Source organism: Rhinopithecus roxellana, chromosome 20 (genome assembly GCF_007565055.1).
Source record: "Rhinopithecus roxellana isolate Shanxi Qingling chromosome 20, ASM756505v1, whole genome shotgun sequence".
Classification (NCBI taxonomy): Eukaryota; Metazoa; Chordata; class Mammalia; order Primates; family Cercopithecidae; genus Rhinopithecus; species Rhinopithecus roxellana.
The window spans coordinates 56,848,831-56,864,722 of record NC_044568.1 but is presented as its reverse complement, the minus strand read 5'-3'; the positions used below and the strand labels follow the sequence as shown (position 1 = coordinate 56,864,722).

The 15,892-nt window shown below is 49.5% G+C and overlaps 1 protein-coding gene across 2 annotated transcripts in view; it reads right to left on the bottom strand.

Annotated features, from left to right (window-relative positions):
* The window catches only part of PKD1L2 (polycystin 1 like 2), a 116,272-nt gene that overhangs the window by 96,394 nt on the left and 3,986 nt on the right, over window positions 1–15,892 (bottom strand). For both annotated transcript variants that reach the window (XM_010375154.2, XM_010375155.2), the window contains exons 2-6: window positions 15,480–15,641; window positions 14,242–14,427; window positions 6,063–6,173; window positions 5,061–5,208; window positions 77–306 (exon numbers count right to left, since the gene is read on the bottom strand). In XM_010375154.2, coding sequence (XP_010373456.2) covers window positions 77–306; window positions 5,061–5,208; window positions 6,063–6,173; window positions 14,242–14,427; window positions 15,480–15,641 — 837 coding nt within the window. The remainder of the gene's footprint in view (window positions 1–76; window positions 307–5,060; window positions 5,209–6,062; window positions 6,174–14,241; window positions 14,428–15,479; window positions 15,642–15,892) is intronic.

Sequence of the window (15,892 nt, the reverse complement as noted above, 5' to 3'; positions counted from 1 at the left end):
CCTGGGAGTTGGACAGATTTGGAGGAAATCAGTGATTTTATAATGTGCCTTGATGTGCCCAGTTCTGCAGACTCACCTCCATCAATCTCCACCTGAATCCACAGAGGATCCCCAAAGACAGCCTGGCAGAGGGGGCCGGCTCCGGACTGGGACAGGCCGGAGCACGCAGTCACACTGAGCCTCTCCATCTTGTCTCGCACGGTCACTTGCCTCTGGGCTGTCACATGCCACTCACTGGTTGTGCATTCAGCAAACACGGTGAATTCCCCAGGAGATGTGAACTGGTGGGTCACGTTGCTGCACACACTGCCGGCCACAGTCAGGGACGTGACCAGCGTTGGGGAAACACAAAGACACGCATTTACACATGCACTAACAGGGTTTGGATCTGTGCTCCTGCCCAAATCTCATGTTGAATTGTAATCCCCGGTGTTGGAGGTGGAGCCTGGTGGAAGGTGATTGGCTCATAGGGGCGTTTTCTCATGAATGGCTTGGCACCATCCCCCTGGTGCTGCTCTCTTGGTAGTGAGTGGGTTCTCACAAGATCTGGTTGTTTAAAAGTGCATGGCCGACCGGGCGTGGTGGCTCATGCCTGTAATCCCAGCACTTCAGGAGGCTGAGGAGGGTAGATCGCTTGAGGTCAGCAGCTTCAGACCAGCCTGGCCAACATGGCGAAACCCCATCTCTACTAAAAACACAAGGCGTGGTGGTGCACACCTGTAATCCCAAGTACTAGGGAGGCTGAGGCAGGAGGATCGCTTGAACCCAGAAGGTGGAGGTTGCAGTGAGCTGAGATCGCACCACTGCATTCCAGCCTGGGCAACAGAGTAAGATCCTGTCTCAAAAAGAAAAAAAAAAATCCAGTGAGTACTAGCAGTAATGGTAACAACTTAGACCACGTAGTTCCTGACCTGAAAACCCTATTATCCTCTGTAGTGAGTGCTGTAGGGAATCCTCCAGATTCCACCCTTCAAGCCTGAGGCATGCATCCCCCAGTACACCTGTGAGCTGTGGCTGAGGGCTCACAGCTGAATCCATGTACAGGAGTCCCTTTTAGCCAAAGGGAGCTGCCTCACTCAAGCCTACCTCCCATCCCACGGACATCCCGCACCCAATGAGTACTCAATGCCGGATTATAATGGTCTGGCTCTCTGGCCTCAATTGGAAACAACTTTGAGGGCCATGCCAGCTCAGAGGTTTCCGGAGGATCGGCAAGGCCTCTGTGGCCCCTGCATCCCAGTTCAACTCTCCTCTTGCCCATCTTACTACTCCCTTCCTGTGCTCCACATCAGAGTCTATTCCCTGGTTCCTGTGAGACAAAGTAGCAAACTCAAGGAGACACCTGTGCTCATTTCTGTTTGCCAGCATCATCACAGGAAGCTCCTGACTTTGCAGCGACAGGCAGCCCTCCAGAACACTTTCAGGACAAAACAGAACAGAGTGCTCTGCTTCCATGTCTCTAGCCTGAGTCACTATATCCCTAAAAAGATAAATGACTGGTCCTTTTCTTACATATAAGATATTGTCTGGCCGGGCGGAGTGGCTCACGCCTGTAATCCCAGCACTTTGGGAGGCTGAGGCGGGAGGATCACGAGGTCAGGAGATCGAGACCATCCTGGCTAACACGGTGAAACCCCATCTCTACTAAAAATCCAAAATAAAATAAAGTAAAAATTAGCTGAGCATGGTGGCAGGTGCCTGTAGTTCCAGCTACTCGGGAAGCTGTGGCAGGAGAATGGCGTGAACCTGGGAGGCGGAGCTTGCAGTGAGCCAAGATCGTGCCACTGCACTCCAGCCTGGGTGACAGAGTGAAACTCCGTCTCAAAACAAAAACAAAATTTAAAAAAAAAGGTAATGTCTGAGATAGCTAGTGATTATGCTTCTGCAATCTACGACAAGTTTGTTTTTCTTTCTTTCTTTCTTTCTTTTTTTTTTTTTTTTTTGACAGAGTCTTTCTCTGTTGCCTAGGCTGGAGAACAGTGGCACGATCTCGGCTCACTGCCACTGCCGCCTCCCAGGCTCGAGCGATTCTCCTCCATCACCCTCCTGCGTAGCTGGGAATACAGGCATGCACCACCACGTCCAGCTAATTTTTTTTTTTTTTTTTTAGTAGAAATGGGGTTTCACCATGTTGACCGGGCTGGTCTTGAACTCCTGACCCCAAGTGATCCACTCACCTTGGCCTCCCAAAGAGCTGGGATTACAGGCATGAGCCACTGAAGCCGGCCAACAAGATACACTTTAGTCATCTAGAGGCAGATGTACTCTTGCACCCAAACTTTTATGTGATTTTATGTGGACTGAACCTCCACAACCCATATGGAAGTCGTGAACTGAAACACTGTTTTGGAGCAGTCTGGCAGAACCTCTTTGAAAGACTCCTCCTGAGCTGTCGTCCTCAGTCTATGGTCCTCAGTAAGACTTCTGAATAAAACTAACTTTATTTTAAAAGCTTGATTTTTCTTTAGTTTTCTTTAGTTGACAGACCTCACCTACGTTAGACTGTCTAGCATCAACAGCTCTTCAGGACCAGGCTCCTGCTAAGTTTTTCAGCATCTTTCATTTTTCCACAGAGCCCTGAACTCCAGGCATGGCGATTTGAATTATTTGCAGTTATTTGAATACGCCACACGCTTTCGGGTCCGGGCTACTCTCTCTTCTGTAGATCCACTGCTCCTGCCTTATCATTCTGGTTCCCCCAGAGAGGACTTTAGCTCTAGGTCACTCTAAGGCTTGTGTTGTTTTGTGGATTATTAGTTTCCGACAAATCTCTGCACTCTCAACATCAGCTGTGTGCAGAAGCATCTGATTAATAATGGAAGAACAATGTCAATCCCTAGATTTGCCAGTAGGTGGCGCTTAGCTAAACAACGCTGGATTCGCATATATTTCACCACATGCAAATTGTTCTGTAAGGCCTATAATACAGTTTCAGAAATGTGGAAAATTTTCCATGACAAACAGAGAAACAAAAAAGCCCTCCATGCAAACGAATATAAGGCAAGGTGAAAAGAAGCTTCTAACAGAGACGTCTTCTGACTTCTATACAATGCAATTCTTCCCAGAAGCTCTTATTATTTATCTACAATGGATACGAACGGTTTGATTTTAAAATCTCACCTCTTAGACTACTGAGGAGTTAAGAAAAAGTAGGAGGCTGTACTAACACATAAGAGAAAAGCACAGTGATATTTACACAAAAAAATGAGGCTTCTGTATATTCAAAAATCAAAATGCGTGCTATTTTCCATATCATAAACTGAGTTCTGTGGCTGCTAGTATTGATAAGAAGGTGTCAGACAGGCCTTTCCCAGTGTTTATAAAAATGATTTTTAAAAGGTGGGTGATGACCAGGCGCAGTGGGTCATGCCTGTAATCCCAGCACTTTGAAAAGCCAAGGTGGGCAGATCACCTGAAGTCAGGAGTTCAAGATCAGCCTGGACAACATGGCAAAATCCCGTCTCTACTAAAAACACAAAAATTAGCTGGGCGTGGTGGTATGGGCCTCTTGTCCCAGCTACTTGGGAGGCTGAGGCAGGAGAATCGCTTGAACCTGGGAAGCGGAGGTTGCAGTGAGCCGAGATCATGCCACTGCACTCCAGCCTGGGTGACAGAGCGAGACTCTGCCCACCTCCCCCCCCAAAAAAGTGGGTGGGTAGTTTCAAGGTCCAATTAATCTTTAATGTAAAGGAAAATGGACTATTTTGGTGGGGCAATGGTGGAGGGGGTGCCACCATCTATTTCCTTTGAAAGAGAAAAAAAATGCCAGTGATTCTTGCTTTGAGTTAATGCCCAGAGAGATTGCAAATGTAAAACAGTGCTCATTGTGTCTTAGATTTTAATCGCACAAAAACTTCCAGAGAGTAATACAACAACCATCCATGGATTCTCCATCCAGACTTAACGAACTTTAACATTTGGTCCCATTTGCTTCTATTCTAAGCCACTATTTATCACTGAAAAGTCCTATGTAGCTGCGGGTCATAGTGGGGCTACATGTAGGCAATTTTGACTTATGCCAAATTCAAGTTGTACAAGATTTAGGGACTGAAAGACTGTGTAACTTACAATCTGTTGTTTTCTTTATAAACTCATAGCAATCAGGAAGAAACCCACAGAACAATAGCATAGGGATTTGTATCACCCAGACATTTGCCCCCAAAGCATCACTGCACATGGTTTCTCATTTGACACTATGAAACATTCAAGGCAGCCACGAACATAAATGTGACAGGGGGCTGGGTGCGGTGGCTCACACCTGTACTACCAGCACTTTGGGAGGCCAAGGCAGGTAGATCACCTGTGGTTAGAGGTTCGAGACCAGCCTAGACAACATGGTGAAAACCCTGTCCCTACTGAAAATACAAATATTAGCCAGGCATGGTGGCACGTGCTTGTAGTTCTAGCTTCTTGGGAGGCTGAGGCAGGAGAATCGCTTGAACCCGGGAGGTGGAGGTTGCAGTGAGCCAATATTGAGCCACTGCACTCCAGCCTGGGTGATGGAGCAAGACCCTGTCTCAAAAAAATAAAAAGAAAAGAAAGAAAACCTGTGAGATAGAGTGTTTGCAAAAGGAGCAGCAACAATTCCTCCCATCCCTGTATGACAGCACCTTGCAGGGTGGCTCCACGCTCCTTCTATCAGGTGGGGTCTACTCCTCCACCTCTTGAATCTGGTCTTGGCCATGGAACTTGCTTTGGCCAACGGTATCTTAGAAAATGTAACACAAGCAGAGATTTGAAAAAATGTTTGCGCATCAGGCTCTGCTGCTGGGAACGCTTTGCCACCGTGTGAATGAGCCCAGGCTAACCTGTTGGGTGATGAACAGCACATGCTTCTAGCTGACATCCAGCTGACCACTAGGCATGTGAGTGAGTGAGGTCTTCGTAGACAACCCACCCCAGCCGACTCCACTCAGACAAGAAAAGCCACCCAGCTTTCCAAAGAACCATAAGAAATGGTAACTATTGTTTTAAGCCACCAAGTTTTGGGGTGGTTTGTTATGAGACAAAAAAAATGATGATACATACAATCTGGCTCAAGGCTCAAAGATTTCTCTTACCTCGGTGGGTTGTAGGGATCAAAAATGTGGCCATCTCCTGTACTAATTATACAGGACAGGTTTCCTATGTAGGGTGAGAGGAGCCACGTCAGGGAGATGGTAACATTGTCAAAGATGAAACTCTCACTGGAGACCATCAGCTGCAGGGCTGTGGATTAAAACACAAAATGCTGCATGCGCTTGTGGAGCACAATTGCACATTTCTGTTTATCACTGACTCTCTTCTGGCTTCCTGTCCAGTATTTTTATGTGGGTCTTTTTTTTTTTCCCCTCACAGGGTCTCGCTCTTTCACCCAGGCTGGAGGGCAGTGGTGCAGTCATGGCTCACTGCAGCCTCGATCTCCCCAGGCTCAGGTGATCCTCCCACCTCAGGAGAGACTGAGTAGCTGGGACTACAGGCGTGTACTACTACACCCGCTAATTTTTATTTTTATTTTTTGAGACAGGGTTTCCCTCTGTCACCCAGGCTGGAGGGCAGTAGCGTGATCTCTGCTCACTGCAACCTCTGCCTCGTAGGTTCAAGCATTTCTCCCACCTTAGCCTCCCAAGTAGCTGGGACTACAGGTGCATGCCACTACGGCTGGCTAGTTTTGTATTTTTTGTATTTTTTTGGTAGAGACAGGGTTTCACCATGTCGGCCACTGGTCTCGAACTGCTGACTTCAAGGGATCCACCCCCCTCAGCCTCCCAAAGTGCTGGGATTACAGGCGTGGGCCACCACACCCAGTCTAATTTTTATAATTTTTGTGGAGACGGGGTTTCTCCATGTTGCCCAGGTTAGTCTCCAACTCCTGGGCTCAGACTATCCTCCTGCCTCCCAAAGTGCTGGGATTACAGGTGTAAGCCACCGCACCAAGCCAAGGGGAGCAATTTTGAATGAGGGAGTCTCTTAGAACACAGAGATGAGCCCATGTGGGTGGCTGCTATCTCTGTTTTCAGGGGAAGCTGGACATGCCGTGAAATAGAGGGAAATTTCTATGCTCAAGCAAGCTGGGGACTCACCTTCCCGGCACTGGTACTGCACCCACAGGTAGCTGCCCTGAGTCGGACACAGGTTTCCAAAGTAGGTCTCATCTGCTGCCACCTGGCAAGCCTGTAGCCCCTGGCACTGGCCTGGGAAGCACCCACATCCCAGCGGAAGCAGGAATGGAGTGCAAGACAAAGGAGGACACACTCAACAGAGCTGCACAGAGATGCATGGCCTCTCATCCACTCATCCGTTTACCCACCATCCGCCCAACAAATAGCTTTTGATATCTCCTGAAGACCAGGCACTGGGCTAGGTACTCAGGGGACAGAGAAGTAGGATTTCTGTCCTCAAGTAGTTCAGGGTCTAGCATCCTGGTCTCAAACTTCAGCTTGCGCCAGATCCCTGTGGGTCCTGTGAAGACACCTCATTCCAGACCTTACCCTCAGCGATTCTGATTCAGTTGGTACGGAGTATAGCTGCAGAATATGCATTTCTAACCAGCTCCTATGGGATGCTGATCCTGACACTGCTAGCCCAGGGACCCCATGTGGAGAACCACTGGTCCAGTAGCATCTAGTCAGATGGCCCCAAATAGAAATCTACACCCAGAGAACCAGCAGAGGGGGTGAGATTAGGAAACCTGTGCCCATCAGGGTGCCACGTGCCCACAGAAGGAGGAGCAGGGACAGCCCATTCTAGAAACTTCAGGGTCGTCCAGCACCTCTCCCTCCTGCCTAGTGAGATGTGTCAGATGCCCGCAGGGAAGCCTGGGAGAAAGAAACAGGTCCAGAACACCCACCTGTGCATTTCCCAGTTACCTGCTAGGTCCCACTTCTTCCGGGCAGTTGGCCCTGGGCCCACAGAGCCACCCTCTCACCCTGCCCTGCTTGTGTCACAGGGACCTACACTTTCCAAACTCCCTTGGCCACTGGCTCCCAGGGAAGCTTGGCCAATGGCCGGTACTAGTGAAAGATTGGAGGGTGGTGTAACAACTTACCACTGACTTAACGACTTAAAACAACATAGATTTGGCTGGGAGTGGTGGCTCACACCTATAATCCTAGCACTTTGGGAGGCCAAGGTGGGTGGATTACCTGAGGTCAGGAGTTTGAGACCAGCCTGGCCAACATGGCAAAACCCTGTCTCTACTAAAAATACAAAAATCAGGTGGGCGTGGTGGCACATGCCTGTAATCCCAGCTACTCAGGAGGCTGAGGCAGGAGAATAGCCTGAGCCTGGGAGGTGAAGGTTGCAGTGAGCAGAGATCACGCCATCGCACCCCATCCTGGGCTACAGAACGAGACTCTGTCTCAAAACAAAATAAAACAAAAAACAAAGATTTTTGGCCAGGTGTGGTGGCTCATGCCTGTAATCCCAGAACTTTGGGAGGTTGAGTCAGGTGGATCACTTGAGGTCAGAAGTTCGAGGCCAGCCTGACCAAAATGAGGAAACTCCTTCTCTACCAAAAATAACAAAAATTAGCCGGGTGTGGTGGGGGGCGCCTGTAGTCCCAGCTACTTAGGAGGCTGAGGCAGGAGAATCACTTGAATTAGGGAGGTGGAGGTTGCAGTAAGCTGAGATTGCACCACTGCACTACAGCCTGGGCACCAGAGTGAGACTTTGTCTCAAAAATAAAATAAATAAAAATAAATAAAACAGCACAGATTTTTTACATCTCACAATTCTGTGTGGAGGTCAGAAGTCTGGGTGGGCTCAGCTGGTCTCTGCTCATATTGCAGGGCTGACACCAAGGTGTCAGGGCTGGTTTCTCTCTCTTCTCTTCTCTTCTCTTTTCTTCTCTTCGCTTCTCTTTTCTTTCTCTCTCTCTCTTTCTTTCTCTCTCTTTCTTTCTCTCTCTCTCTTTCTTTCTTTCTTTCTCTTTCCTTCCTTCCTTCCTTTTTTTTTTTTTTTTGATGGAGTTTCACTCTTGTTTCCCAGGCTGGAGTGTAGTGGTGCGATTTCGGCTCACTGCAATCTCTGCCTACCAGGTTCAAGTAATTCTTGAATTCTTGTAATTCAAGTAATTCAAGAATTCTTGAATTCTTCTGCCTCAGCCTACTGAGTAGCTGGGATTAAACGCATATGCCACCACATCTGGCTAATTTTGTATTTTTAGTGGAGATGGGGTTTCTGCATGTTGGTCAGCCTGGTCTTGAACTCCTGACCTCAGGTGATCCACCTGTCTCAGCCTCCCAAAGTGCTGAGATCACAGGTGTGAGCCACTGCTCCTGGCCTTTTTTTTTTTTTTTTTTTTTTTTTTTTGAGACAGAGTCTCACCATGTCACCCAGGCTGGAGTACGGTCGTGAAATCTTGGCTCACTGCAACCTCTTCCTCTCGGATTCAAGTGATTCTTCTACCTCAGCCTCCCAAGTAGCTGGGACTACAGGTGCACACCACCACACTCAGCTAATTTTTTGTATTTTTAGTAGAGATGGAGTTTCGCCATGTTGGCCAGGCTGGTTTGGAACTTCTGACCTCAGGTGATCCACCCACCTCAGTCTCCCAAAGTGCTGGGATTACAGGTGTGAGCCACCATGCCCAGCTGTGTTTCTTTCTGGAGACTCTAGGGAAGGATCTGCTGCCAATCTCATTCTTGTTGGCAGAAATTCAGCCCTTAATTCCTAGAGGGCTTTCTTCTGTCCTTCCATGCGACCACTGCATCTCAGAGCCAGCAACAGGGCATCAAACCTGTCAAACACTTGGAATCTCTCTGACTTCTCCTTTTCCCATATCTATCTTCTGCTTCTAGCCAGAGAAAGTTCTCTGCTTTTAAGGGCTCATGTGTTTAGACTGTGCACAATTGCATATTCTAGCATACTCTTTCTACCCTAAAACCAACTGATTAGCAACCATAATTATATCTGCAAAGTATCTTTTGTCACAGACGTTAACATAGCCGCAGGCATGGTGTCTCATCATACCCACAGCTCCACGGATTAGGATGAGAAATCATGAGGGCCATAATTTTGCCTATGCCAGACAGAAAGAGATTGGAAGCCAGGGTATTTCTCATCCTGCCTCTCACAGTAGCTCCCCTGTAGCTCCAAGTCCCTCTGGACGGGCCCTCTGCACATGGTCCTATCTCCTACCGGCAAGCTCTGCCATGGCTCTAGTATCTACTGGATGATCCTGACTTCTGATTTTGGTAAAAACATCCCTTCCAGTTATCCTGCCAGCCTTTAGGGGTGGCAGCAGCTTTCCATGGCTGCCAATCTCAGGTCTGCAGCAGCATCCTTTGTTTGGCTCCTTAGCACGTTCATGACTTGGGAAACCAATTCCCTGCATTAAATTCCTTCTATTGAAAGACCTAGTTGGATGCTCCCCTCAATTTGAGTTACTCCCATTATGTGCATCCACAGCACTAAACTATAATCTCCAAAAGAATGTGAGGGTTTATTTTCTTCTTGTTTTGTTTGTTTTTTGTTTTTTGAGACAGAGTCTAGCTGTATTGCCCAGGCTGGAGTGCAGTGACATGATCTTGGCTCACTGCAACCTCTGCCTCTGGGTTCAAGCGATTATCCTGCCTCAGCCTCCCAAGTAGCAGGGATTACAGGCCCATGCCACCACACCTGGCTAATTTTTGTATTTTTGGTAGAGACGGAGTTTCACCATGTTGGCCAGGCTGGTCTCGAATACCTGACCTCACGTGATCCGCCCACCTTGGCCTCCCAAAACGCCGGGATCACAGGCGTGAGCCACCGTGCCCAGCCTTTGTTTTTTTTAAGCATCTCTTCTCCCCTGCCCCAGCAGTTCCCCCAATGGAAGCTCCAATTAACAGGCAGCTGTCAGCATTTAACTAGATTCAGACCCCGCCCCCCAGGATTCTGATTCAGTAGGTATCGGGTGCAGCTGGACAGTGTGCTTGTCTAACAAGCTCCCAGGGGATGCTGATGCCGCTATTGCTGGCCCAGAGCCAGCTGGAGCAGGGCATACAGGAATGTCCACTCCACTTGCAGAGTGCGTACAAGGTGCTACACTCTTCCCCCAGGTTCTCGTGACCCTCACAGGAGTCCCATGAAACTTAGATTCTGCAACTTGCCTAGATCACCCAGGCAGCAGGGGCTGAGCTGGGATTTGAACCCCAACTTGCCACCCTCTTGCCATGTACCCTGCTGCCCACATCCCAGGGGGTTCTGCCCCATCCTTGGGCTTGGTCTAAGCAGTCTGCAGCAGGGCTCACCTTCCAGCTCACAAAATATTCAAAATCCCCTTGGAATGGGTAAACTGCCTTAAGACACAGAGGCCACATCCCTGCTGAGGTTTTTTTCTAACAGTGTTGTTATCCAGAGAGACCATCCTGGGCTCTCTCTCCACCATCATCGTTCATACTGCAGTCCACACCTGAGCCTGCCACCTCGTGTCCTCACCACCTTGTCCCCCAGCCTTTCTCCTGGCTGGATTCTGCACTTCCTTCACAGCCAGGCTCCTGACACTGCCCCCGTAAAGCTTTCCTGAGCCCCACCTCCACCCCATGATCCAGGGAACCCCTGTGATCAAATGGGAATACAAGCCACCACCACATCTCTGTTCTCAGATTAAATAGACTCAAAGAGAAGTCAAATTCCAGAACCTGAGGACAGAGTTTTTTCTGACTCTTCGTAGCCACATATAATTCACTTAAAAAAAAAAAAAAAAGTCAACAAATCTGATCTAATTCCAGGATTTAACACGCCTTGCAGACAAACTTTAAAACCCCTTCAGGTCCCCAGATGCCTTGCGGCTCAGAATGCGGCCCAAAGTCACTTGGGATCCTAAGTAGCAGCACTTGGGAGCGAGTTTGAAATTAAGTGGGAGGTTTTTAAAAATTTTTGGCTCACTGTTACATCTCCAGCGCACATAGAACAGTACCTGGCACATAGTAGGTACAAAATAAGTTTTGCATGACTAAATAGATAGTGTTTGCTCTTCTGGGTTGCAGCATTTACCACAGCATTAGCTACTTGCCTGTGTATTACTGTCTCCCCACTGCGCTGCGAGCTCTTTGAAAAACAGAGTTTGGACCAGGCGCAGTGGCTCATGCCTGTATTCCCAACACTTCGGGGGCCCAAGGTGGGTGGATCACTGGAGGCCAGGAGTTAGAAACAAGCCTGGGCAACATGGTGAAACCCTGTCTCTACAAAAAATACAAAAATTAGCTGGGTGTGGTGGTGCTCACCTATAATTCCAGCTACTCGGGAGGCTGAGGCAGGAGAATCGCTTGAACCTGGGAGGGGGAGGTTGCAGTGAGCCAAGATTGTGCCACTGCCCTCCAGCCTGGACAACAGAGCAAGACTCTGTCTCAAAAAGGAAAAAACAAGTGTTTATTGGCTAACTGAATGAATGAGGGACCAGGGTGCTTAGATACAGACCCTATGGGATCCTCCCTGCGCTCCACCTCCGACTCCCGCAACAGGGTGCAGGGCTTCCCTCTAACATGCTCTCTGAGCTGTGGGTGCCACATTTCAGGAACTTACAGCTGAACCTTTGAGGAAAAGCCCACCAAGCCCCAGCAGTGCCTTGGTGAGGGAGGTACATCCATTCTCCTGTCCGGGGCCCTTTCTCCTTGCAGGGGCCACAGCCTCAGGAACGCTGGAGTAAGAAGAGTCAGTGAAAACCAGCCAGCTGATTTTTAGCATTTCATTTCCCCATGCCTGCTGCAAAAGGCATGAGGACAGAGGAGCCATTCTCATTTCCCCCAGGCAGGAGGAAGTTCTGGGAAGTACTGGCGTCCCTCCCTGAATCTTCAAGGGTCTTTGGGCAGAAGCAGAGGTTCAGAGGAGAGTGCCAAGAGGCACAACTGGGAAGGCTGACTCCCAGGACCCAGGGCTCGCAGCCTGGCCGCAGGGGGCTGTGTCCTCACTTAGCCAAGAAGCAGCAGACCACCTGCCTTCCTGGACCCTCCAGCGGGGAGAGTGGTGACTGCAGCAGAAAGAAGAGGGTTCCCAGATATCCTGGACCAGGGAGGTCTCTGAGGAGTTTTCACCTCCCAGCAGGGTACAAGAAACCCCCATAATCCCGGAAATTGAATCCTGGTCACTGGGTGAGTGCAGCTCAGAAGGAGATTTAATCCAATTTAGAAAAACAAAGCCCGAGAGTGACTCTCCCATATGAACGAGGGATACCATCCATCAGGAGCTCGGCTTCAGCGCCATTCACAGTCACAAAGATTAAGAACCAACCTTTCTCAGCAGGAGAAGAGACAAATGACAGCACAGTTACACAACCGATGAAACAAATAAAGCGGCACGACATGTATCAAGATGGATAATACATCTCAAAACATGATGTTGAGCAAAACACAAGAACCAAAACGAAAAGAAAAACGCATTCTGTAGAATGACACACAATATGATGTCATTTACATAAACATTAAGACCCTGCAAATATGGTACCATTTATATAAACATTAAAACCCTGCAAAGTGGTTGGGCACAGCGGCTCACACTTGTAATCCCAGGGAGGCTGAGGTGGGTGGATCACCTGAGGTCAGGGGTTCGAGACCAGCCTGGCAAACGTGGTGAAACACCGTCTCTACTAAAAATATAAAAAATTAACCGGGTGTGGTGGCGCACGCCTGTAGTCCCAGCTACTCAGGAGGCTGAGGCACAAGAATCGCTTGAACCCAGGAGGCAGAGGTGGCAGTGAGAAGAAATTGTGCCACTGCATACCAGCCTGGGTGACAAAGCGAGATTCTGTCTCTAAATTAATTAATTAATTAATTAATTTAAAAAAAAAAAGCCCTGCAAAAGCAACACTCTGTAGTGTGTAGGAATACGTGCAAAGAAAATGAAAACAAAGTAGGCGTGGTGGCTTACGCCCGTAATCCCAGCATTTTGGGAGGCCAGGGCAGGCAGATTGCCTAAGCTCAGGAGTTTGAAATCAGCCTGGTCAACACAGTGAAACCCCATCTCTATTAAGAATACAAAAATTAGCCGGGAGTGGTGGCACACGCCTGTAATCCCAGCTACTCGGGAGGCTGAGGCAGGAGAATCGCTTGAACCCAGGAAGCGGAGATTGCAGTGAGCTAAGATTGGACCACAGCGCTCCAGCCTGGGCAAGAGAGAGAGAGACTCTGTCTCAAAAAAAGAAAGAAAATAGAGAAGCACGAAGCATGCACGTGATTAAGAAACACTGAATTCGTAACAGGAACAGGACTGTGGAGGGATCCACAGAAGTCTCCTAGTGTTGTCTTCATTTTTCTTTTCCTTTTTTTTTTTTTTTTTTTTTTTTTTTTGAGACAGAGTCTGGCTCCATCACCCAGGCTGGAGTATGATGGCCTGATCTCGGCTCACTGAAACTTCCGCCTCCGGGACTCAAATGATTCTCCTGCCTCAGTCTCCCAAATACCTGGGATTACAGGTGTGTGCCACCAGCCTGGCTAATTTTTGTATATTTAGTAGAGATGGGGTTTCACCATGTTGGCCAGGCTGGTCTTGAACTCCTGACCTCAGGTGATCCACCCACCTCGGCCTCCCACAGTGCTGAGATTACAGGCATGAGCCACCATGCCCAGCTGTATTCATTTTTCTAATGAGGGAATCTTAAGCAAATGTGGCATGGTGTTCAGATCCGATAAAGGTGGGCAGCAGATTTGTGGGAGTTCATTACAGTATTTTCTATTCTTGTCTATATGTTTGGAGTATTTCAAAAATTCAAAAATTAAGTTAAAAAAGTGGTGTTGCCGGGAGCAGTGGCTCACGCCTGTAATCCCAGCACTTTGGGAGGCCGAGGCGGGCAGATCACAAGGTCAGGAGATCGAGACCACAGGGAAACCCCGTCTCTACTAAAAATACAAAAAATTAGCCAGGCGCGGTGGCGGGCGCCTGTAGTCCCAGCTACTCGGGAGGCTGAGGCAGGAGAATGGCGTGAACCCGGGAGGCGGAGCTTGCAGTGAGCCGAGATCGCGCCACTGCACTCCAGCCTGGGCGACAGAGCTAGACTCTGTCCCCCCCAAAAAAAATAAAAATAAAAATAAAATAAAATAAAATAAAAAAGTGGTGTTTCCTGCACCCACCAGATACATGACACGGTTTGAAGTCGGGGTGGGTGGACCACAGCCCTCTGCTTCCCTGCTCCGTGCCATGGGCAGGAACTGGCCAAATTTCTCACATGTTGGAGGCCCACGGTCAGAGATGAAGATTATCAGAGGCTTCTGGAACCCTTTGCTGAGCACAGAATACCAGCAACTGCCCTCTGCTGGCAACCAGAGCTGCAGAGCCCTTGGGCCCTACCTGCCACCTCATCCTTGACATTGGCCCAGCTGCATCCCTGCTCCAGATCTGAGGGACGCCCGGCATCCTGCGTGCAGAAATTGGGGTTCTGGCGCCCATAGATGGCATCCTGGACCTGGATGACCTGCCCCGAGCCGCAGTGCATGGTGGCATGGAGTCCCTTGCAGGCCAGGCTCTGGCCAACTCCTGTGGCAAAGGGAAGGCAAGACATTAGGGGGGCTCACGGTTACAGACAGGCAAGTGCCGGTTCATGGGAATAGGAGGGTCCCAGGGGTTAGGCTGAGATGCAAGAACTCAGGAGCTGCTTGGCAGGGGTAAGAAACAGAATATGGTTGTTGGCAGCATTGTGCTGAGCTAGGTTCCCTGGGATCAGATCCAGCCCAGCCACACACTGCTGTGTGACCTTCAGCAAGTTAGTTAGCTTCTCTGTGCCCCCACTGTAATACTAAACCTCATGCAGGCCAGGCTCCGTGGCTCACCCCTGTAATCTCGGCATTTTAGGAGGGCAAGACAGGTGGATCACTTGAGGTCAGGAGTTTGAGACCAGCCTGGCCAACATGGTGAAACCCCCTCTTCACTAAAATAATACTAAAATTATCCGGGGGTGGTGGCTCGCATTGTAATCCCAGCTACTCGGGAGGTTGAGGCAGGAGAATCACTTGAACACAGGAAGCGGAGGTTGCAGTGAGCCAAGATCACACCACTGCACTCCAGCCTGGGTGACAGAGCAAGACTCCATCTCAAAAAAAAAAAAAAAAAAAGAGAGAGAGCGGGAAAGACAGAAACAGAGACGTGACAGGTGGGCAGGCAGGAAGGCAGGCAGGTGGATGGGGAGAGTGTAGGGATGAGCGACGGAGCATCCCGTGGGCAGAGAGAGATGCATAGAGACCGGGAGAGAGCCGCAGACAGAGGTGAGCTCAGAAAAACACATACAGGTAAGCACTTCAGTAGGGAGACAGAGACAGACACCGGCAGGCCCTGAAGAGGCAGAGGGAGACGGAGAGAACACAGAGGCAGGAAGAAAGTCAGAGACCAAGGGAGAGAAACAGAAAGAGTAGGAGAAAAAGAGAAGGGGAAGAAAGACCCAGAGAAAACTGAGACAGAGGAGGGGGCAAGAGAAAGAGAGGGTCAGAGAGATGGAAGCAGAAACAGGAGGGATAGGGGAGCCTGGAGAGAGGCCCGCAGGCAGGCGGGGAGACAGGGTGGGAGATGGGGACTCCGGGGCAGGGGCCACTCACGGAACTCGCACACGAAGGCGAAGGTCTGGGCGCAGTCCGAGGCCACCCACTTGGAGGAAGGGCCTCTCCCGATGTGGCCGCAGGTGTCAGGGGCAGCGGTGGCTTGCCCTCCGCGCCAGTTGCTGTAGGTCACATTGGAGGTGTCCAACCAAGTCCCCGGCCCTGGAAGGACAACACGACCACCAGGACTCAGCACCTGTCTTCAAATTCCATTTATACAAATGTAGGGGTCACCCCTGCTCTGCTGGTAGTGTGCAGCAGGTCAGCAATTAACGTTGATGGGCTGGAGATCTCTCTCCAGGAGCAGTAAAGGTCTCTTCCTCACTGTCATCTTCAAACACTCAATAGAAGAACTGGAACACCAAGTTGAAGAGCTTGCAGAAGGTGTTTTGATTAAATAAATGAGGCTGCCA